Source organism: Gavia stellata, chromosome 4 (assembly GCF_030936135.1).
Source record: "Gavia stellata isolate bGavSte3 chromosome 4, bGavSte3.hap2, whole genome shotgun sequence".
In the NCBI taxonomy this organism is placed as follows: Eukaryota; Metazoa; Chordata; class Aves; order Gaviiformes; family Gaviidae; genus Gavia; species Gavia stellata.
In genome coordinates, this window is record NC_082597.1 from 72157099 (window position 1) to 72182296 (window position 25198).

General features: G+C 37.8%; 1 protein-coding gene across 1 annotated transcript in view; it reads left to right on the forward strand.

The window, feature by feature from the left end:
* PIK3C2G (phosphatidylinositol-4-phosphate 3-kinase catalytic subunit type 2 gamma) overlaps positions 1–25198 on the forward strand; it is a 209812-nt gene that overhangs the window by 70474 nt on the left and 114140 nt on the right. The window contains exons 13-15 of the mRNA XM_059816945.1: positions 7879–7993; positions 9757–9887; positions 16745–16933. Coding sequence (XP_059672928.1) covers positions 7879–7993; positions 9757–9887; positions 16745–16933 — 435 coding nt within the window. The remainder of the gene's footprint in view (positions 1–7878; positions 7994–9756; positions 9888–16744; positions 16934–25198) is intronic.

Here is a 25198-nt window from a genome sequence, read left to right on the forward strand (position 1 = left end):
CACTTTCCTGTAGCTTTCAAAATCCTTCTCAGCGTAGCCTCTTGTGCACAATGGTTGGGGTTTTTTGCAGTCTGTGTTCTGTTCTCACACCCATTCATTCAGCTCAGAGTGGGGCGGTTAGTGATGACCACAATGAGCACCTTTCACTCTACCCACCACTTTAAAAGCTTCCTCCTCTATTTTAACCTCTTCTTTCTACACAGCACACAGTGTAAAAGTGATGTAAAGATGCTTGTAGCCTTGAATGTCTCTGCAGTGATCCATAAACAGAGATCTAAGGTAAATTTTCTGCAGTGCCCTAAATATATTTTAGTAGCACTGGGACGTCTGAATTTAGATCGAGCCTTTACAATGATATTTAGTTTAGACTCCATAGCCCTGCATGCCCTCTGGGCAATAGATGGATATGTTCAAGCCCCACAAGTTTCTGCATTAGCATCCATCTGTAAGCTATAGCTCTTTCCTCATCTTGAGACATCTTCATCTACTTCTGCATATGGTAGCAATCACCATTTAAAACAAAAACAAAAAACCTGCTTGCATGTATGAATTTACTATGTTTGAAAGACCTTGGGTTCCATTGAACTTTTAAGCTGAGAGGCTTAAAACACTAGCATATAGATTGGACTGGGCTAAAGGCTTTTTCCATCTTTTCAGAAGAAAATTCAGGATTACTCTGTCCAGAAAAAGAGAGCATTCTTCTGTGACTTAGTGATTAGAGCACTTAGCTTGAAGAAAGGAAAGAAACATGAATCAAATCTCTGCTCCAAGGATTGCTTGGGCATTCTTTCATTAAGTTAGTCTGAAGAAAAGCACATCACTCACTCTTCCATTGTGTGTGTCTTTTTAAACAAAACATGCATTGTGTTTGAGTATTTCTACCATCTTAGTGCTTAGCGTGAAATAGACAGAGGGACTATCTTGGCTGAGAATCTAATTTGAAATGAAGTGTTAAGGTGTCCTCATCCCCAGCAAGCTGATATGTGCTGAGTACATGTAGAAACAGAGCATTAGGTGTGATAACTTAATTGGGGAACACTTGGGCACCTTTGGATCTAAATTTTTGGAAGACCTGAAAGCCCTCATCTCCCAGTGATATATATTTTTTAATGTATGCCATCAGAGCAAGCAAGTTAATTTTCTTTAGGTAGATCTCCAAGTCACCCAGACAGTTTCGAAAATTTTATTGAAAAATGGCTTCATTCTTTCACGGTATACACAATCAGCACAATGAAGGGGATAGAGGGTTACTTTCCTTTAATCTGCTGTTTAATTGTACAGATCATTGCTGAAATGACCCTTCAAAGCAGAAATAAAAGTTGAGTTGTTGGGGAGGAATGATTTAGGAATAGCTTGTTCAACACCCCCTAATCTGATAACTGTCATTTACAATTATAGTAATTACTAACACAAAGAAACCTAAATGCTTTTTCCTCTTAGCCAATGACAACTCCACAGAATTATTCATTCACCGTGATTTCAATTGACAGACTGATTTAAAAATAAGGATAGCTCTGAAATTCCTTCTGAAATGTGAAACTTGAAAACATCGGAACATTCACCCAACCTGTTTTTCCTTTTCTTTGAAAGATGATGAATATTTTTTTGTGGAGTGAACTACTTCTCAGGGTTACCTACTTGGAAAGTAGCAGGATTAAAACTGTCAGGTGATACTTAATAGGTAATGCTATCAGTTAGTTGAAGTAATTGGGAAGCAGCAGTAGGACTTTGAGAGGCCGTTTTCTGCTCCACAAAAATTTTTAAACTTAATAATTGTTTTTATCTGACTCAACAATTTTGTGGAAAACATGAATATACTGAGGAATGAACCCAGCTTCACTTCCCTTGCTGCTGGAAGGCAACTAAACTTCAAGACTTATTTCAATAGGGTACTTCTAAACTTGAAAGTATGTACCAAGAAAAGATTTGTACCTGTAGTGTCATGCTAATGTGTCAAGAGTACGTTGTATTATTGCAAAGATTATGGTATTAGGGTCTCTAAATGAACAAACTCTGTAAATGTGTATAAAAAGATTAGAGAAATCTGATCAGGAAATCTTTGACAAAACATTTCAAACTTGGAAAATGCAACTTTCTTAGAAGAAAACTTTTCTCAGAGGTGGATTTGAGTTCTAAAAAAGTATTAACATTCTCATGTCTAGGATTTAATCTATAGGGGAAAGGACAGAAATAAGCTCTTTGAAGAAGCCAGTAGCCCTGAGGTATTTGCCTGGGTCATCAAACATCCTTGTTCAAATCCTTGTCCCAGTTGGTCACTGAGCCATTCTTCTCAGGGTCAGCAAAGATAAGGACAGAAGGTGGTCTCTTTTTCTCTGTTCAGATGCTTGTTAAAAATTTCTTTTTTTTTTTTTGTTAAACACTGGAAAAAGAAAATAAATGTCAAGCATTTTAAAAATACCGTTCCTCATTTCTGTCCCATTATATCTTTTTCTGATCAAAACCACAGGAATTCTCTTCACGCTGGTTGTGGCTTATGTTCAAAAGAGAAGGAAAAAAAATTATCAGTTTTGGGTTATTCACAGACATTACTTAGGAATCTTGATCTTTGAGTTAGCTAGGGCAAAAGAACACTTTATTTTAAAAGGCTCTGTATTTACTCCTCTCTGTACATTTGATATGACAAAATGATTATTGTCATTGTATGGTCGCTTCTCTCCTTCATAGTTTAATTCTTTATGTTTAGTTTAAATTGAAGATTAAGAAGAAGTGAACTTACTTTAACATATAAAGTACACAAATTCCTTTAATCTCTTTCAAGAAGTGTGAAGAGTTTCTCATGCTTTTGGGCAAGACCATGTCAAAGTCCCTTGCCAGATCAAAGGGCTGTAGCTATTTCCTGAGATTTTACCACTCCAGTTTTTCTCTTTAAAACTGCTGACTAAGCAGACTGTATGAGAAATATATAAAAAAGTAGAAGCAAAACCCAAATGTTTAAATAAAGCCTATTACTTATTATTTAGCATTTCTTATTGCAATCTCTTCTCCGTACCTTGCCCATGTTAAAACCACACAACACCTAAAAATGTTCTCAAGAATTTGGCCTGTTTAATTTTCTTTTTTTTTTTTGTAGTTGTTGTTAAAGACTTGTCAGTGAACAGATGTTTAGTAAATTTCAAATTTGCTTAATTTACATTATATCCTGAATTCCAGTAATGTCTCTCACTGTTCTGATAGTTGTCTTGCAGTGTGCTGATTTATAACATGAGTAGCTGATGAATATACAGGGCAGCCACTATACTCTTTATGAAATGTGTGTTGGGATTACTGCTTTATCAGCTTTGCATGTTTCTGTACAAGTAGTCTCACCCTTTACAAAACTGACTCCCTGCAATTTTTCTCCAAACTTGGCCTAAATGTAGTTGTTTACCTTAAAATTATTGTTTGTACACTTATGTTTTATCTTTATGTTTTGCGGCAAAAATTAGGAAAGAATCAGGAACATAATTGCAAATTCTGAATAAAAGTCTAAATAATCTGATAATTTTGTATTTGCTGTATTCAGCACCTTCAGATTTCTGGAAGTTATTTAAACTAGAAACTGTGGGGATGGAAGATGTGGTTCTTATAAAAGTCTGTAGGACATTTAGCATTACTTTGCATTTGAAAATTGTATCTCTAATTTGAATTTTCTAGAGTGCTGTAGTATTTGTAATTATGATAAAGTAGTTTTTTCACAGTACCATTCCAATGTAGAATTAAGAGTGCTTGGACCATAAGATATAGGTTTTTTATACCTTAGCAGCTTTGTGTTTCCTTTAAATTTAACCTCAACTCTGAATTTCTGAGGCATATAATGTCAGGTTTGGGGATAATTACATTATTTTTACACTGTATTTTGTCCTCATTTTCCTGGTATATCCAGTCTAAACAGTAACTCTAATGTTATATACATTTGGGAATGAACTCGGTAATAATGTTTGTTGCTGCCAACTCGTCCAGTATGTGAGCCTCCACATCCACATTTCTTATACTTATCAAGTAGTTGACTTGAGATAGTGGCCCTAAATCAATGCCAATAAGGCTCTTGATGGTGCATCTGTATCAAGAAGTCTTATTAGATGCAAGAGGCAGTTCAAAAAGTGTTTGCAAGCCCATGTACCAATTTTCCATTCCTTCACATCAGAAAAATGTGTTTGTCTCTTGGGCTGAATAGTTTAGTGATCCAGAGCTAATTAACAAATCAGAAATCCATCATCTGAGGCAATTTGCGAGTTATAATGTCGCTCACAGTGCCCATTGCTCTGACTTCACTGATTCTAACAACACAATTTATTTTGAACTTGTATTTCCAAATCAGACAGAGCAAGCAACAAAAAATTCCTCTTGCTGGGTGTGGTGAGGGAAGTCTCCCATGTGACCAGGACACAAGGTTGATTTTGCTAAGTTAGGGTAACTTGAGCTGTCCTTAAATTGCAGTGTCCTCTTCTGCTATAATAAGACGTGAAGTTTCTTTTAGCTCCGGTAATAAACAAGAATTGTGAATATGTGTAATTCCAGGGGTTTCCATCTGCCCTGGTTTTGCATGAGCATATAAATAAATAAATGGCAGTAGGCACAGAGCAGCACTTGTTTATTCACCACCTGATATGCTTGATGATGAAGTTGCTACATGGAAGCCATTGTCTATGGCTGTGATCATTATACAGTCTTTGCAAAGGTCAGTAGCACTACCCTCACCTTACAGATGGCAAAACTGGCAGGCAGAATGGGGAGTGACTGGCCTGAGCTCATCAGCAGAACCAGGTAGCAGAGAGAAGTATCTGTCCCTTCAGTAAATGCTATGGTTATCATGCTCATGATGCTGGCTCCTTCCTTTTCTGAATGGATCCTGCACACTCTCCTGCTTCATTTCATTTTTCTAAAAATAATCATGCATCTTTTTACTGTTTCTTTTACCCTCATGCCCCCTCTTGTTGTTCCATTTGTGTGTCCAAAAGCAGACTTGGTCCTGAAGAATGTTTGCTGTGCAGTTTATACAGTGCTCCAAAGATTGCTAGGGAAAGCTGTACCTCAGAAATATACACCATATTTTCCAGCTGTTGAACACTCCTCACATCTTTTCTTAAATGCCTCCTGTGTTTACAGACAAGCCTTAGTCCAAAGAGTGACTTACTAATGGAAGATACAGAAGTTGCTCACTTATTTGTAAATGTATAAATTAGGCTACTCTATATACAAGGCATAAACATGTGCCTCGTTTTTACAACTAATTAATTTTTTCTTAGGAGATATCATCTCCATACTATCAAAGAGTTTTAATGTCTTTAGTTGTACTCGTGGTCCTGTCATCTGCTTTAACATGTGAAGTCTTCTCAATCCAGCAAAGATACATTGCTTTCTTTGCTGTTTCTCCAGTTGAGGTCTCTGAGAAGCCCACCTGCCAATTCTTCCTTATCTTTCTGGACAGTCTTTAGCTACGTCTGCACTGGGTGCAAATGAATTGAAATAATGAACTCAGAAAATGTCTCAATTAAACACATCTACAGTGCCTTTGAGGTCTGGGCTACTTCTTGTATTTGCATCCACAGATTTCCAGGTTTCCCAGGAAAAAAATCCACTATACAGATTCTTTCTTGAAGCCCTCTGTAGTTTTAGAGCACAATATGAAAGTGCTTAGCAGAAATGAGAGCTCAAAAGGATAATTTAGTCTTCACATTCATTCAGTTCTCAGCTACTCCTCTCCCTTCTAACAAAAGTGCCAATTAGTTCAAGTTATGTTGTAAACCACTGTCCACAAACAAGTGGTTGAAGAGATGTGACTCGTTTATTAAAGGTCATCCGAGTACACATCACAGAAAACCAACTTTCAGCCACCATTCATCACTTCCACATTCATGCCAATGACCTAAATGTGAAAGACTTCATCACAGAATCATTAAGGTTGGAAAAGACCTATAAGATCATCAAGTCCAACCATCAACCCAACACCACCGTGCCCACTAAACCATGTCCCACAATGCCTCGTCCACACGTTCCATAAACACCTCCAGTGATGGTGACTCCACCACATCCCTGGGCAGCCTGTTCCAGTGCTTCACCACTCTCTCAGTGAAGAAATTTTTCATAATATCCAGCCTAAATCTCCCCTGGCGCAACTTCAGGCCGTTCCCTCTTGTCCTGTCGCTAGTCACTTGGGAGAAGAGACCAACACCCACCTCTCTGCCACCCCCTTTCAGGTAGTTGTAGAGAGTGATAAGGTCTCCCCTGAGCCTCCTCTTCTCCAGACTGAACAATCCCAGTTCCCTCAGCCGCTCCTCATAAGACTTGTGCTCCAGACCCCTCACCAGCTTCATTGCCCTTCTGTGGACACGCTCCAGCACCTCAATGTCTTTCTTGTAGTGAGGGGCCCAACACTGAACACAGGATTCGAGGTGTGGCCTCACCAGCGCTGAGTACAGGGGTACACAACTGCTTTCCCCTGAGTGCTATTTTGTTCACATCACAGCTCCTTTTTCTGCCTCCATTCCTGAGCAAATACACCTACAGCTGCAAAAGAAACTTCAGAAAATTGTTTTGTCTTTAATCCTCCTGAGCTGTGTTCTCACAATAAAATAAAATGTTTGCACTAACAACATGAATAGCTTGAGAAATGAAAAAGAAAAATTAGCCCTGAATTAGGTTTACACTGAGTGTTGACTATAAAAATTACTTTGCGGGAGTTTCTTATGTCTTCTTCAGATGACTTCGCAACAATTTCTTTCAGTTTGCAATTCAAAAGGTACAGCAACGTTGCAAACTCATGCTGGGATCAAAAAGTCCATTTGGGTTCTCTTGTACTCCTAACATCCTCATCTCAAGTAAAAGTTGTACACTCAAATCTCATCTACCTGGCTGGCTGTTTCTGTTGCAATGGGCAGAAGAGAATTTGCCTCATTCTCTCAGTTGTGTTGACTGAGCAGTGCTTGGAATGATCATAATAAAAATTATTTGCCAGTAAAAGAAGAGGTGTTGAACATAATCAGATTTCTCACCTCACTAACCATTAACATGTGGACAAATAAAAGGGTAAGTCCAATGTACTGTATCTTCCTTTATTCAAGTACTGCATTCTTAATTTGAGTGGATTGGTTATGATTAGATTTTACACCTGAACTTTCTGATTTTATTCAAGTTCTCTAGACTGAATTGTGTTGACCTGCCAGATCATGCTGGTTTTCTTATCTGCAGACCACATGCATACCTGTTTCTGATAGGAATTTCTTGTACATGTAGTGCCCAGACTGGTACTTCAGACCATGATCTTTCATTTGTCCAAAGACCATATGCAGCACATGTGGTACAAACTGTCCCACTCAAACTCCTTTCAGCTCTTTGGAGACTCTGATAACATACTTATGCTTCCCTGCCATCTACACATAAAATCAGCAAGGATCCTTCATGGTTGCAGTAGGTTGCCATGAGTTTCTTCCTTTTGTAGAATGAATGTATACTGCCCTCCACCTTACATACTGTGTTGACACTTCACAATCTCTAACGTATTTGTCCTCAATATTAAATCTTGAGATAGAAATGTGGTATTTTCCTTTTCCTTTTTCTATATTTCCTTTTACACCTAGCTTAAATGGCAACCTCTGTCACAAAAGAAGTCAGCAGTAAAGTGCAGAGCTGACCTGGAAATGTCTTGATTTGTGTCATGATCCGTGCAACTGCACAGATACCAATACAGCAGTGAGGCCATTGGTGTACAACCTGTACTGACCTAGGCCAGATTTGTACTAGTCACATGAAAAAGTTTGTTCGCTTTTTGCTTGTCTTTTAAGCTATCCAGTTCCATGTTCTTTGATTTAATTTAAAAAAAAACCCCTGTTCATCTTATCTCCAGTACTGATGCAGTATTTCTGTCTCTGTGTGTTGCAGGAGGCTCATTCATGGAACTGTGCTGCTTAGCATGACGTTGCACAGCACGCCTACAACAACAATGATTACCCCGGGCATCTGCAGTACTGATACACCAACCTTAGTAACATTGCAGGTAAGAAAGCAAAGGAAAGGGTTGTTTTCTAACAAAGTGCAAGAAAAAGGATTGTTCCCACGGCTCATCAAGAGCACACAAATCAAAAATCCTATTTCCATTATAGCTGCTCGAAGAAAGCATGTTTATCTCAATGGATAGAAGTCTATAATTCTGCACAGTGGCATATATATGAGATACTTTCCATATCAAATACCACCTCTGAGGGCTAGAGAAGGTTTTTGTAGGGTAATTTTTGTTCTTATAGTTTTGGTTCCAAAAATACTTTTTACACAAATTAATGACTTGGTACCTGACTTACAGCTGCCTTTTCAAATCTGAACTTTTCTTCTGAGTACTATTGAATTGCGTGCTATTATAAATGTAACATACAGCTTGCAATTAGGCTGAGTACCATAAGGGATTGTAAAGGAAGTGGCTACAAGCAAAATGTCAATAGTTATCAGTATAGCTCTCCCTCGATGACTGCACGCTGAGCACCCACTCATTCTGGGCAGAATGGTGCTCCCAGTATTGAAAATGCATTAGGTCTGCATGGTAGTTTTGTCACCTTTCCAGCTTAAATTAGCAACTGGATACTTCAAGGGCAAAGCCAATTGTTTTCTGTATTAAAAAGCTGAATGACTATTAGCAAATGACATGTAAAAGCAGATAATACAGATAAATGAGACTGGCCTAAAAATGCTCTATTTTTAATAGACAAGCAAATGGGGATTTTCTAGTCTGAGGAGTTCAGTCAAAGACGATGCCTTAAAATAGCTCCCTTTATTAATAATAAAGGGAAGTTGAGACAGTAAATGGCTATTCATTTATAATCTTTCTCTGCTGAAAAAATGAAATGGGAGGATCTCTCATTTCCCCCCCTCGTTTTCAGTTGTTCCCATGCATGTAACAGTATCACGATTTGCAAACATGCTGGAAATCTCATAAAGATAGCTTTTCTGATGTGACCGACAGGACACTTACATTTTGTACGGAATAACTTTGTTAACCTTTAGAAGAGTGATGCATATCAAATACATATATTTAAAAAACAGATATGTATATAGATAAGAGATTATGGTGTGCATTAATAAACCAAAACGGAATGTCCAAATTGAGCTGAATTTTGAAGAACAACCTGAATTTTCAGCTAAGTCTGTACTTAGATTATCAAGCACCTCAAGCTTCATAATTTTGGTTGAATGTTTTATCTTAAAAACATTATCCTAAATTTCTGATGCTCATACATAAGTGCAAAGAATGAAAAATTGGTAGATGATGTACAATATACATGAAATTGAACATCCAGAAGTGAAATCAAGAATCTGATTTCCATCTCTTACACTGGCAAACTACACGTCAGAATTAAGCCTACTTTTTCAGAAAAAAAAAAAAATCTACATTAATGGAAGCTTCCCATTTAAGAACCATCTTATTAAAAATCAGGAAAGGAGGAAAAAAGGAAAAAATTACTTCAGCATTGAGTTCATGCAGTTCTAATAAAATTGAAATACAGTGGATGAAATTCTCCCAGGAAAATCAGTGACAAAGCTACTGATTTTCATGGGCTGAGTTTATCACCAACATATTTAGGTAATATATTACATACAGTGAACATCCTCCAAGTATTATCCCCTTTTCTTTCTCTCATATGTTGTATGCTTCTTGTACAAATCCAAGATAACATTTATTGACAGTTGTATCTGAGAATACATATTGCTAAAAGGACTTATGTCTTGTCTTTTTTTCTTTTTTTTTTTTTCCTTTTTTTTAAAATAAAGATTGACTTTCCAGAAACTAATTTGGAGTTCATTAAACCTGAACCTGAGGAAAGAAGAGGTGATTTTGAAGCACCAACCAAAAACTGCCTGAAACATATTACAAGACTTTCGCAGACACGTTCTCTCTTGCTGTAAGTTGTAGCTGTACCCAGCTAGCTCTGATGATTCTTGGCTTGCTGTACTTATCCTATTGATCACAATTAAATGTATCCAATTCTTTAAAAACAAAATTTTCCTCTGAAGGAGCCCAGCTTGATTGATTTGAGAAGTAACACCTCTAAATGAGAGAATAGATCACAGAAAAGCCTAAATAAGCACCTGGAGGTGGCAGTGTGTTTTACGTTTAGAAAAGGATTGGTTTCCCCTTTCTATTACTATATGTTTTCATGTCTTTGATGTGAGAAAACAATTTTTGATTCAAAACATAAGATTTTCAGGTGATGTAATAAGTCTACATCGGTATTAGCAAGAAAACCTTTGGGTTCTATGAAAGTCAGCCTCCTTTAGTAATAACACACTCAGACTTCAGCTATAGTAGTCAAATGGCATATAATCATTAAAACAATCTGTATCAAGTTATAAGCAAGGAAAGAAGTATGGAAAGCTTAGTTTTCACAGAAGGTGGATAAAGACAAAGTGAATCAAAACACTATACATACTGAGGCAGATTAGTATGCTCAGCTATATGTATGTTACACTATCAATTAGAATTATGTACTGTATAAAATAATTTTAGATTTAATCAGAGTGGAATTGGGAACATAGGTGCTTATATACCTGAGAGTCAATATACCAATCACAGTTAATTGTGTGAATTAATCCTCCATCAAAGGTCAAAAGTTGCATTAGTTGTACAATAACTAAATAGCTTAAAGCCAGTTCAGCCTTCTCAGTGTGATATGATGTATCTGTTAGGAAGACTTTTCTGTGCTGATTTCTATGTTGGTTGGTTTTTTTAAATTAATTTATTTAAAAAAAGACAAGAGACAAACCTGCTGATGTATTTGATGTGTAATTCAACTTTTGAAAAGACAGGATGAAATGTAGAATTATTTTTATTAACCATGGTATCTGTGATTTCATTCTTTTTTTATTTTATCTTTAAGTATGAATACTTAGTCAGTATTTCATTGCAAATAGCCCCTGTGCCACAGCACTGACAAATAACCAGCAGAATTTCCACCTGCAAAAGGTGCTCCAGAACTGATCTGTGGAACTTCAAGCCAATGCATCTGACCTCTCTTCATGGTAAAATGGTGGGTTCTGTAAGAAGGAAGAAGATCATTAAGCATTTAGCCAAGTACAGAATAATTTGTCAGGAAAGAGGCAGTGTGGCTTCTGTGAACAGAAACCCTGCCTCACCAACCTGTTGCTGTCCTAGAGGGTTATCAGTGGGTGCATGGATATTGGGGCTTTGGTGGATGTTCAGAAAACTTTGCCGAAGTTCCACATCAGATTGTTAAAGAAATGAAGTTGCCATGGGTTTAGAGGAAAACTGGTTAAAGGCAAAGATCGGATGTTGAATGGTAGCTTTTCAGAAAGGAAGAATCCGCAGTAGGGTCTCTCAGTGCTTAAGGTTGGGACCAGTTTTATTCAGTATCTTCATCAATGACGTGGAGAAGGAAGTGGGCAGGGAAATCTCCAGGTTTGCAGATGTTACTAAGCTCTGCCAGACTGTCAAACACCATGCCGTGGAAGGGAGATCCAGAAGGACCTTACAAAGCTGAGCATAAACATGGCAGATGAGCTTCAGTGTGGATAAATTTAAAGGGATCTATTTCAGGAAAAATTATCTAAGCATCTGTACACAACACTGAACTCAGAACTGGCAGTTACAATGCAGGAAATACATCTTGACATTACTGTTGATATTCCCCTGAACACATGAGTACAATGTGCAGCAGCAGCCAAAAGTGCCAACAAAATATTGGGCATCGTCAGGAAGGGTGGAGAGAAGAAGCCAGTGTGTGCCATTTCACTGCTGTCTAAAACCTTGACGTGCTGTATTTTGAGTATGCTGCATAGTTCTTGTCTCCACAACTTGGGAAGGACACAGTAGATCTGGAAAATGTACAGAGAAGGGCAACTGAAATTATTAAAGGGATTAGGCAGCTGCTTGACCAAGAGAAGCTAAAAAGGCTGGGACTCCTTAATTTGGAGAGGAGAACGTTAGAGGATGTGTGTGTAGAGAAGGGCAAATGAAATTATTAAAGGGATTAGGCAGCTGCTTGACCAAGAGAAGCTAAAAAGGCTGGGACTCCTTAATTTGGAGAGGAGAACGTTAGAGGATGTGTGTGTATGTATGATTAATTTTTATAAAATCATGATGGTGGTGGACAAGGTGAATGCCTCATCAAATCCCAAAATATTCGAACTAAGAACATTCAATGAAACAAGTAGGAGATCAATTGTCAACAAATGGAAGAAAGTACTTCCTAAGACAGTCAGCAGTGAACTTTTAAAATCTGCTATCACAAAGCTGTGGAGGTAGACAACATCATCAGATTCGTGAAAGCTATACACAAATTCATGGATAACAGGTTCATAAATAGGTATTGCAAAGACCAGGCAAGGGTAGACTCTATAACATCCCTAATACAATAATTTTGGGTTCTGTGGGAATATGAAGGGAAGAGACCACTGAAAGTCACCAGGCTGGAGTTAAGGCTTTGATAAATTCAATCACAGATGCTTGGAGGAAAGACAATGGTAGTCCTATTTTTTTCCACAATTTGTTGGTTTTGGTTACCCTATCTTATGGGCAAAGCTGGTCTACCAAATGAATCATCAAGGTGAAGGGTAGCATATTTGGGGGTTGAATGAAGGAATTGCGTTTTTAAGTACTTTCTGATCAAGAGGAATCTGTCAACCTATATTTTTTGTTGTACCTGTATCAGAGACCTTTTTTTTACCTTCCTTGGTCATGATAGAGTTTTAGTAAAAAAATTTGTAACAACATATTGGTATCCAAACACATAATTACCATATCTGAAGATCTCTTCCTCTCTTTTTTTTTGTATGTCGCGAAAAAGAGAGGAATCTAGGTAGCTTTTCAGTGAAAATATGTCTGTATGATGATGCTTCAGGCTTACAAGCCTCAAATATGATTTTTGCAATAAATAGATGTCTGTGGTTAGACGACACAAGAAACGTTTCTCAGGCTGTTGGGATCCTTCTGTTCATTCGACTGAAAGCAGAGGGAATATGTGAATGGACAGAAAATGTTCTTAGCCCTATGGTAGAAAAAGAAGAAACAATGGTTAAAAGCAGACAACTGCATGGTTGTCCTTGTTATAGGCTATTGAACCCAGTAGAGGTGGACTGCATATTCCTGATAGGAATATCAACAAATCAACACAGGCAGAAAGCAGTACCTCACCAGCACACTCAAACACGTAGCACTGATACAGCCTGATCCTGTTCCTCCTCTCTGCCTGATCAAAGTCCACTGGTGGAATACATATACATACATACATACATACATATATTATTTATATATATAGTAACAAAATATTAATTGCTCCAGTAGTTGGGCTCAGACAGTCAATCCTGTAGCTGGCTCCAGATCTCCCTGCACTCCCCAGCTGCTGACACCCAGACATGTGAGGCCTCAAGGTTCACAACAACACTCCGGCTGGTGGTGCTTGGACCTCTTCCTGTTACACGCACATGGGTTTCCCCAGTAGCTGGTGTAGACATATGGTCTTCCCAGTAGCTGACTCTTGGACCCCTGTCTATCTGGTAGCGGGCTCAGATCACTGGTCTCCATAGTCAGCATTTCTTGGATGTTGATTAGATAGGGGATCAATGGGACTGAAGGAAATGAACTTCACCATATGGCTCTTGTGCTCCTCAGCCCTACACTGTGCTGCTGTGTGATCTTTGGCGTCATCACCAAACCGGGCAAGAGAGGGGGGACCAAGAGAATTCATTAGTTACTGCCAGCCGCTTTGACTGACTTCTGAAAACAGTTGAGATGTGAGACTTTTATTCCTTTTAGGATTACTGTGTTTGAAATATGAACCCGAGAAAACTAGCCATCTGAGATAATAGCTGCTCTTCGAACGTGATACAGCCTGCTTGTGCACAGTGTAAGGATCAGAGACTGGTTTGAAGCCAGGAAGATGACAGTCTTGTTTCTGCTATCTTTCTTTCCTTCATTCGTAGTTTTTCTTCTACCTTATTTTTTCCTCTCTTTCAGCTTCCCTTTTTCTTTTCCTTTTCCTTTTTACCACTTTCCTGGTAAGAATCTAGTTTGCCTACCAGTCATCACAAGAGTGCCGTTGCTGTGAATTGTGATTAGAAACGCTACTTCCACTTGGGTGAATAGTGGAACAGGTCTAAAAAAGTGCTGTGATGCTGCACACTTCGCTAGTCTGTCCATGGGAAAGAAACTTGCAAATGAGAATCGGTGCCAGGGATTTGCATTTGCTAGATTTGATGCTCTTTCCTCTTTTTGCCTTTTGTCTTGTTCTGCTTTAGTACTGAACATGAACAACAAAAACAGCTCAGATCATTTAAACTCATTTTTGCCATTTCCCTCACAAAAAACTAATAATTAAGACCAGCTAACAAAGCTTTCAAAGAAGCTCTTTTGTTCATTTAGCCAAAGGGATTAATGAAAATGTTCAGACTGAAAACTACTGAATTATTTAGATTTTAAGATATTTTATTTTTATTTGTGTTGAGTAGAAGGCTATATATTTTAATATAACTGTTATATGGAGGGAAATTTAGATACAACTCTACCTAAAAAACCCTAAAATGCATTTTTATCAATAAAGAGGGTTTATTAGCATCTTATCCCTATTGAGCCAAAGAAATGTCCTTATTAGCATAACAATCTTCAGATGCTATATGTGTGCAAAATACTTTTACCATCCATCTTAACTGTCCTATTATATGTATGCGTAAACTTTTGTTACAACTAAGAAACTTAAAATGAAAACCTAAGAAAATCCCACCCCACTCAACCTTTAATTTAATCTCTGATCTTTAAAATATGGAAAGAGAAAATGCCATTGCCTCTGGAGTAAAGTCAGATGGAGAAATCTGTTATTTAGAAAACCTGATACAAGGATTGATTTCTTATCTCCCTTTGTAAGCTCAGTAGAGGCTTTAGCTGCTTTAATCTGAACAACAGATTGTCTAGTTTGCAGGATGCTGTCTGAAAGCTTAAATCCTTGTTTAAAGTCAACATATAAAAGGGGTCCTTTAGCTGAACTGTCCTGCAGAATACCATCTGAATGCGTAAGAAAACCAGACAGGCAATAAAGTCTTAGGCCTACTTTTATCTCTTTTTCTGTGTGTGACTTCTTCACACAAACATATCTATCTGTTGTCACAATAGACATGTTGTGAATCCTGAAAGCATTTCTTGAAATGGTTACCAAAATGATACTTTTCTTGAAATGAGTGCTAAAAGTCATGACAGAATTTGTATCATGGTTAGGTTCATCTTCTACATACATTTATGAGCTTATCCTCCTAAAGGAAAGAAATAAACATTCACTCTTGTGACAGTAAAAAACATGCCCATCTTTGTACTGCCACTCTCTGTTCCTAAATGCTTGGCAGTTCAAAATTGCAAAGAAGAAAAGTTCTCCGGTGCATACACAGCCAAAGGAACTCATTGCTATGAGTGCTGAAAGCCACGATCTTGACAGAGCAGGGCTAAGATAGTTTTTTGGCTGAGAATGTCCCAAAACATTGCAAATAGAAAGGCGACGACCTTGGAAGGAATGTAAACACTTGGATTTTGAGCCCTGCTTGCGAGCCCTGCTTGCACACCTGGATAATGAAATGCTTGACTGGAAACGAGCTACTCACAACCTTCTGCAAACTTTCTCACACCTTGCTCTGAAATATCTAGGTCCACTTAAAGTCACGGTTACATTATATTATTAAGTAGATAGATCACCAGTCTGGTTAAGTATGACCAAGAAAACCGAAGTTCCTCTTGGTTTCAGTAATGATTTGTGTGAACTGGGGATCAGTTTGCACTCTCAAAGCTTGCTTTTGAAGGCTCTGATATCAAATTAAGGACATAGTCTGAGCTTTTCTGTCATGGGGAATTTCTTTTTCTGTTTTCTGATGGTACCAAAACCTAAGATTTAATATGCATGAGGCAATTGAATTGTTGACAAATCAGAGGATATATAGCAAGAATTATTCTGAGGCATTTCTCACTGTGGTGAAGTACGGTGTGATGACTGAGCATTTTATCAATATGTCATTTAGATCCAATATCTCTATGAGGAATTTGGTACTGCATCCTTTTTTGTGAGTAAGTACAGCAAAGCACAGCATGCTAGGCCTTGCAAACAGACATAGAAGTTTCTGGGAGCTTTCCTTCCCTTTTCCAAACTCATACCAGTGCTAGGAATAATCACACTCTGTGTGTGTGCGCGTCTGCATGCACATGTGCTCATGTTCTTGTGTATGTGCATGGATGTGCCTAAACCCTATTTTAAACGCAAATACATTAAAAATAGACAGACCTGCATTAAACAGTCAAAGCAAGGGCAGGAATGAAAGCTATGGCTAGTAGTGTTGTGTGTCTAGTTGTTACAGTAGCTAGTTAGAGATGATGTGTAGCAGATGGATGTAACAATAATTTATCCGGTGATAACTGCACCTTCTTTGTCTCTGTCAGAAAACCCCAGTAAAAACAAACAAACAAACCACACCAGTAACAGAGACAGTGGAGAAGAAAAACAAGAGTGCTTGGGAAGTGAAATAACCATACATGTGTGTCTTTTGACACTTCATTTTTATTTGACCCAAGGCTGACAGATCCAGAGTATAAGTATCACTTTTCTTATAAAAGCCGGTCTGCAGAAAATGATATCCTACCCCAAGGAAAACAAGTACTTAGCCGAAAAGCAGTGTACTGTATGACTTGGCCCCTCTGTACAATAAAGTTTCTTGCTACACAAAGCTCCAGGTGGTTTTAATTTCAAACTGAATTTCTAATCTTCTCTTCCAGACTCTCAGAGCAACAGAGAAGAATCTTATGGTTTTATCGTTACTACTGCAATAATCAAAATTGCTCCCTTCCTCTGGTACTGGGCAGCGCACCCAGTTGGGATCGAATGACTATATCAGAAATGTATGCCGTGTTGAGGAGATGGAGATTTTCTAACCCTCTGGAGGCACTTGGGCTTCTGACTTTCAGGTAAGGCAAAATTAACCAAGTAGAAATTCAGATTCAGTCAGTTTCTGGTAACAGGTGATCAGTCAAATACTTAGCACTTACATAGCACTCTGTGTCTTCAAACTACTGTACAGACATGAAATGACTAATGGGAGATAAGGAGGACCGAAATATGCTTCCAGATTTATATGGTATGACAATATGTGCAGTCTCACCTGTAGTCCATCTTTCTGAAGTAGATAGGATGAAACTTTGAAGTCAGTTCCCCACACTGAATAAAATCTGTTGTGGATAAGTTCTGTTGTGATGCCTTATGTTCCACCCCTACTTCTTACACTGGGAGCTGGTTGTTTGTTGGAAGGCTCTCTTGATATTGGAGATAGATGGTCTTACCTATGATGTAACAGCAGATGTCAGGGGTCAGAATCTGTGTCAGCAGTTACATTTCCTCCAAAAGCTTGGGAGGCACTTTGTGTTAAGTGATCTACTTGTGAAAGCATTAAACGTGCGGATGAAACGGTTGAACAAATTTGGTTTATCAAACCCTTGCTTGTCCGGGTAAGCACAAGCTACACCAGCTTTGCAATCTTGGTTCCATGTTGTACCTTTAGAAAAAAATACCTCACCTAAAGCTTTACTTGAGCTTACCTCCACATTATTAAAAAATAGTTATTTAATAATGTAAAACTGACTATTGACTGTTATTTCCCTCTGGATGTGATTTCCTAAGAATACCTGTGTCTCAGGTTTATATCTGAACTATTAGCAGAATTAGAAAGATCAGGTTCTGGAGCATGTTATCGTTATCTTATTTGCCATTATTAAACTATTAGAATCCATTTCTAATTTATAAAAGAACCATGTAGAAAGGAGCATATGTGCAGTGGGTTGTCTTCCACACCCCAGAGTAGCAGGAGATTTTGAGATGGTTTGTCAGAGCATGCCAGGCTTTCAGATAAGACCTTTTGTCAAATTTTAGGTTTGTGTATGAATGGCATTTCTGCAAATGAAGAGCTTGATTGTTCTTTGAAGATGCAGCTCTGCATCAGGGTACGGTGCAGAATATCAGTCCTGTCGGGTGCTTCATAGGATATTTAATATGACTCAGCCTGTCACCGAGCTTCTCAGTGTATAGTGGATGCCGTGTACACAGTTAATTCTGGCTACCATAAAGATTGCTGGCATGAGAAGACGGGAAGATATCATCACTTTGTCTCTCCTGGTGCCACCATTGGGAGTGGCTGGCACCTGCAGTCGTGCCAAAGAACAAGTACTTCTGATGAGGATCTTAGCTGGTTTGTCCCTTTAGTTTTTTTCTCACAAAGGATAATATCAATCTGGGTTTTTTGCTTCATGCTAACAGTACAAAAAGAAGTTCTGGATCACAGTACAAATCCTCTTTAAAAAAAATAAAATTCAGTTCTTCACGTGTACACAATCTTTTGTAGGTTTGTGAACAACTGGGAAGCTAACCTTTGGAAACAGAGGGATTACATTTCCTTAAAGATGTCTAGTTTCAGAGATGTCTAGGTCGTATGATTTAACTGCTGAGAGACATGTATATGCAAATTGAGAGAGTGGGTTGAAGGAGAGGAGTGCTTTCCATATAAATAGATTTCTGAGGTTTCTTCTCTTGGTTCTCTTTTTCTCAGATTTCAATCATTTTGAAGAGTAAAGTAGCACTGGATAGTGTCCAACTTCCCTTCACCATTACCTTTACTGACTTTGGATTGTAGACTCCCTAACTGAGCTGTTTTTGAAGGTTCATTCAACTCCATCCTGTATTATGTTTGGCACTGACAATTCATCAAGTCAGTCCCTCACTTCTATCATCCACAAAACAGCTCTCTGATTTCTTGTGATTACTGAGACACAGCTGAAAGATGCATGTTCCTATAAAACATGAGCAGAATATAAAAGAAATGCTATTTATATATTCAAGTCTATTGTAAGCACTTGTGTTACCATCACTATTAAATCATAGGTAATTAAAATAAATTAGGGCTGATCTTTGTCTACATGTATTGTTAACGTAATTCAAGAATGCAGGACCAGCTGCACTAAATCAGACCAAAAATCAGTCTAGTGCATCCTGTCTTCAATGGTGACTGGCAACAGATACCTAGGGAAGACAATGAGAATGGGCCAAACATAATGACACTGTGCTACTCTCCCAGCTTCCAATAATCTGCATCTCAGAGACTTCGTGAGACAGAATTTTTTAATTTACGTGCCCTCTTGCATTTTTCTTCTATGATTTTTCCAAATAAAAATTGATTCCACATAACCATTCAGCTTTCAGAACATCCTGTAGCAAGGAGATCCACAGTTCAGCTCTATGTTGTATCATTTCTATGTACCACAATTTACCACATTGTTAGCAATACCGTAGAAGAGACCAAGAGTTTCCAATCGCTCTGAATGTTGGATGCTTCCTTTGCTGGAACTTCAGTTTGCAGTGTTGTAAAGAGAACCTGGATTTCTTCTGCAGGCATGTGCTTACTCTTTATAGAGTTTAGAGAGGGAACTCAAAATCACTAGTCCCTTTTGCAAGCTTTGGGCTGGGGACTCTAAATTATCCTCCTTCTCAGAGCAAAACAGCAGCATCTGTCCTGGTGATTAAGCTCAAGCTCACATTTGCAACTATAAAGACATGAAAAGCATTGGCAGTGCTACCTCCTTGCCTGGGTTAGAAGACAGCATCACAGAGCTTAGGGAGAGGTATCATGGCCCATCAGATCAAGCCCTGTTATCATGCGTCTGAGTTACAACGCTCTTTGCAACTTTCTGAATCTTCTAAATTGTTTTGTTCACTACACAGTTAACTCTACAATTTAATAGATGTTTCTTGTTCTTTGAGCACGTCTCTCCAGCTTATGCTCTTCCACTTTGCAGGCACATCTCAAGGCAGCCAAATGATAACATACTCATTTATGCAGTGGAAAGGAGGAACTTTCATAAATTGGAAACACAATCATGGTACATTTCACAGATAAATTCAGTAGCAACCTTGCATCCAGTCCTTGCAGCAAAGGTATTGATTCTTAAAGCCCCAGAAGCCAACGCTTAAAAAAGCATTTTAAAAAACAATGAATGTTTCTTTAATCAAAAAAGACAGGACAGAGAGGATGGCAGGGGGAAGTGCAGAATAAGATTTTACACTCTTAGTTTTATCTCTAATTTCAGGGAAGGGTGGTTATAAGCCATTGCTAATTTTCCCTAAGGCAGAAGGTATAGAGCTGGTCCCTCCTACTCAGCACTGCTTATTGGTGCCCTGTGCCATTGACTTCACTTACTGAGTTTGGTAAAAAGCCAAGCTTTAGTGGAGTTAGAGCTTTCTATAACTGTATCTACTTTGCATGGTACACTAGCCAGGGAAATGACACCAGTACACTTGTTTTCTTCAGAGAATTTTCTTGATGACAGAAAGAAATGAAAGGCAATGTTAGAAATGCCATCATTTATGATGTATTGCTAACATGCCAATGCTTTGTGTATGTATAGAACAACTGCACTTCCAAATTTTTGTCAGGTCATTTTGCTATTCAAATTATTGAAAATGAAAGCCAAAAATATATTCATTAACCCAAACAGCAGAATGTTTGCTCCAACCTTGTTTTTCTGGCACATCTAGAGTACACTTGCAGACCTGTGAGGTGTCGTGGCTAGGAATCAGGAAATTGAGCTAGAATCAGGAAAGAGACACCAAAGAAGGTATGCCGTTTTCCAGTATTGTGCATGGCTGCAACCGTTCTGAAAAGAGAGCTTTTTTCAGTAGACAGTGGAAGGGAAGACATAACCTCACTGGTAGGCTTAACAATTTTTCCTAGAAACTTTCTGCTAAATTCTAGCTCTGTCAGGGCAAGTGCATGGAAAAGGACATTCCTTTAAAACCATGTGCCTATTCAGAGGATTTTGAGATCAGACATTAAAGTGTCGCAGGAATTTTATGCTACCTTACTGAATCCCCTGTATGGAACAGGCACAGTAGGGGAAGATATGACTCCTCCTACCTCTCCTTGACCGGAGAAGATGCACTTTTGGTTATAGCATTTCTCAGCCTTTGACTCTCACAGTATTATTGTTGATTTTCACGTTACGTAGCAGAGTAGCTATTAAGTTTCAGAGGTTACGATATATACTGATATATGCGAGACTCATTTTCTAACCAATAAGTATAATAAAATGTGATAGCTTGAAACCAGAGTTTGTTCTTACACCTCTGAAAGCTAAATCAATTTTAGAAGTGTTGAATCAGATTGTCATTGTTTTAATAAAAGCAGAATGTGAACTGTTCCCTGAGAGTCCACAGCAGAATGCCCAACAGAGTATTTCTCGAACAGATACAGCTAGAGCGTATCTTGCCCGCTTGCATCTTACTTGGTTTAAAAGGCTCTAGTGGTATATCAATGTGGAGAGCAAACACAGGCTTATGCAAAGAAATTAGATAAGAACGAAGCAACAGTCTACAATTAATTTCATACTTTGATGTACAGAACACGTTACTGATAAAGCTTTAAAACTGCTTTTTCGTAATGTACATGAAATTTAGTGATAGCTTATGTGGAGATGTATGCATTGTTAGGAATAGACAACTCTTCATTTTAAGCATCATAATGTGATTAATTCCTTTTTTTTTTTCACTGCCTTTAAGCATTTTTAGCTTTCTTGGCAATAAATATGAAGGCAGTACGACAGCTATAGTAAGACAACTAACAATGGACAACTATGTAGCATATGGCATGCTTTCTGTTCATAAGTATGCAAACTAATCAGGAAGCTAAACTTGTAAATAATCAAGTTTTCCATGTTTTGTTCTTTTGTTTTAATGTAACAGAGAACAAAGTTTGTCTCTGGGATAGGAAGAACCTTCTAGATCATACACATTTCAAATGGAAAACTGCTTTTTGTTAATTTCTTCCTATCTTGTTCTCTCCTAGGATATGGTTCACCATATGGTCTCTGTGACATCTTAAACTTTTTACTAGTTGTTTTTGTCAGAATTTCTTGTAGAAAATCTATGTAAGCTTTACTTAAAGTATATTTTCTGTGAGTAAATTCTACAGATCCATCTGCCAATCCATCAGCCAAAGCAATAGCTAGTGTATCTGAACATGAGCTTTGCAGTTGGGAGGGGATGGGGAGGGTTCAATGTCCTATCACGATGAGGAGTGAATATATTACTCTCTTTCAACTGAAAATTTTGAAAATCCAGTGTCCTTTTTACTGACAGTATTTTTTATCTTTCTGTACTTTCTTCTAGTCCTTGCCATTTTCTAATCTTCATACACTCATACAGAGTTTTCTTTAGAAGCCCTCAGAGGAATGAAAAAAAATCACCAACAGAAAGCAAATAGCCCTGCTAATTTTATCTGTGTGCTAAAACTAAAGGAATTCCTTAATTATTATTCTTTAAGTTTCTTCTCTCTTCCTAATTACTTTTAAAATACTTAGACTGCCACCCAAAACTTATCTGTCTATTCTTTTAAACAGTTCTTCCCTACTTTCTCTCCTGGCCCAGTTGCACCTGTCAGTGACATGATACCCTTTACTGCTTAGAGGGGGTTTTTGTTTTCAGTTGATATCTTTATTCCAGTAGGTTTGCTAGCTCAACTTCCCTTGTTTCTACCAGACTTAATAACATGCATTTCATGGGACTGGAGTCTTTCTTTTTTGAAAATGCAGCAGAACTTAAAATGTGAAGGGAATTGCAGAAATATGTGGCATGTCATAAGCCTCTAACTTAAAAGATGGCTTGTGAAAGGCCATTCTGTTCTCTACAGAGATCCTCACATGCTAGAAAATGTAGTGAACTGTACAGTTCCATTTACCTTCCAGCATAGGGTTATTTGAGACAGTACAATAAAATTAGCATAATAAACCTGTTAAAAATTAAATGCACATCTATTTCTAATTTACAATCAAGTCACCACTGGCAGATGCTAAAATCTGAAGAGAATTTCACAAATCCACAGGGATGCCTCAGCAGCGCTTAGTTTTCTGTTTGAATTTGACTTAGCTGAAAGGTACAGATAGACAAATAGCTACCTACTGGCTATCTATATGAAAAGAATCAAATACTGTAAGTTGTTCTTACTTCTAAAGCAAATTGTAATCGATGCTCATCCAGCTTAAAATTCAATTTTTACAAAAACCATCTTAAAGTCTCAAGGGAGACCTAACAATCTACAGCTACTTAGACAGAAGTTATAAAATGGGTGGCTGTCAATCATTGGCATCATGCAGGGAGGGAACAACAAAAAAGCAAAAGGGGTGTTGAGGTTAAATACCAAAGGAAATCAGTTTCATAACTTAAGGAGAATACATGTTACGAGATGAGCTGTGAAGGGGAAATTTGAAGTCCTGCATAGTGTGACCTATTGCTAAGGACTAGATAACTATCATTTACATATCATTTATTTTTCAATAGTGTCTCTGAGTGTGTAAACCTGGAACAAACTTAAAAGAAGTCACAATCTCTGTTGTGGAGTGCTCATTAATTGAAGAGAGGACAAATAAAGTTAGCCAAAAGAAGAAAGCTACAATATGTTATAATGCATTCAGGCAAATGAATGAGGAACACTGTAGTTCTAGTCACTTAATTATTTATTGACCAATAGGTTGTTTGTTGAGGAAAAAAATACAACTAGAAGTAATTGGAAACCTGGATGAAAATTACCATTTTGAAACTACGCAAAGAAAGAGTCATACAAGCATTGTTAAAGGTTTTTGGTTTAAGTTGCTTTTTTTTCTAGCTAAATTCTCAGAGATTTTGGTGACAACCATAAAACAGCTAGAGAAGAGGAGTGACTGAATCTGCTGCCTCTCTGAAGCCATTATCACAGGTCACGTGTCAGGAACCTGATAATCTATGGATCAAATCCTTTGCAAAATTGATCTGATATAGATGAGCTCTGATACAGATGAGCTGCTCTTTCTTAGGAGAGTACCCTTAAAGACTGGAATATTGAATTCGTTGAGATACAGTCATCTCACTGCTCTGCTTCCAAAGTTTTCAGTATGTGTAAATATTTACATATTCATCGTAGCAAGCCCTGGAAATCAGCTGTCCCCTAATATCCAAACTATGAAGTTGTATTTTTTAGGCTTAAAGTGATTTATCTTGCATTGAGTTGCATAGCCAAACAATCAATTAATTGTGTCCTCTAATCAAGACTAATTTATGGATTACTGAAATCAGATTTGACGCAACGCTCAAAAGTTTGCAAGATTATTCACTGAGAAAACCCCTCTAGCCCTAATTACCAGACTACAAGATGGCATAGTTTCCAGGCATGTGAAGTGTAGGACTTTTTACTCAGATCTGCTTCTAAACCTTACCCTGTTATTGGCTTTTAGTGAATAAACTGATGTATGTAAGCGTGAATAGCATAAGTACCATGTAATACTAATTGAGTTCATAAGTATTTGCTGTAGTTCTAGTGTTTCTGAGGATGTTAAATGTTTGCTCAAATACAAATGTAAGGGGTAAAACAAATAAATATTTTTCTATTGTACCGGTGGCCCTGAACAACGTTGAAATTCAAGAGAGCAATGGATATTACATCTGGGGCTTAACAAATTGTCAGGTAGTTAAGAGAACATGTTAACTGCTCAGTCTTTCGAAAAGATTCAACTCAGCCTCAAGCTGACCTCAAGATTTACAAGCCGAAGGAAACAATTTAGTAACCAGAGCCAACAAATTACCAAAATCTCATTCAAGAAGAGTGACAAGAGCCATGTTTCCTGAAACAAACTAATGTGTAGATTTTTCACCACAGTGCCCATGCACTTGAGCTCATCATTATTCTAATCACATCTCCTATAGATACTTTCGCTATACTAAGATATAGTCCCAGTTTTGACTTACAGCAAATTAATTCTGAACAGACGGATGTTAGCTGTTGAATTTTCTGGAAGTTGGGATTAAAATAATTTTATCATTCTTTGTTTAGCTGGAAAAATATAGGAGTTTCTCTCATCATAGCATTGCATATATTCAAATCTTGGCTGCTAGTAAGGAGAAGCAGTAACTAAGTAATAACATTTTTCTGCTTGACTTGGTGCCTGTATAGAGCATATTTCACTGTTCAGTAACCTGTTGAACTAGGCGAGAAGGGAAAGGGAAAGACTAATTTCCATATTATCTGCACATGCTGCACACAGGCCTTTGGAGCAATTGCATGATTAGAAGATAGGATGATATGAAAGGGATTAATTTTTTTAATATGCAGTCCTTCCTCAAATATGCTGTGTTCTAAATAGCCATGTGAAAATTAAAGTAAC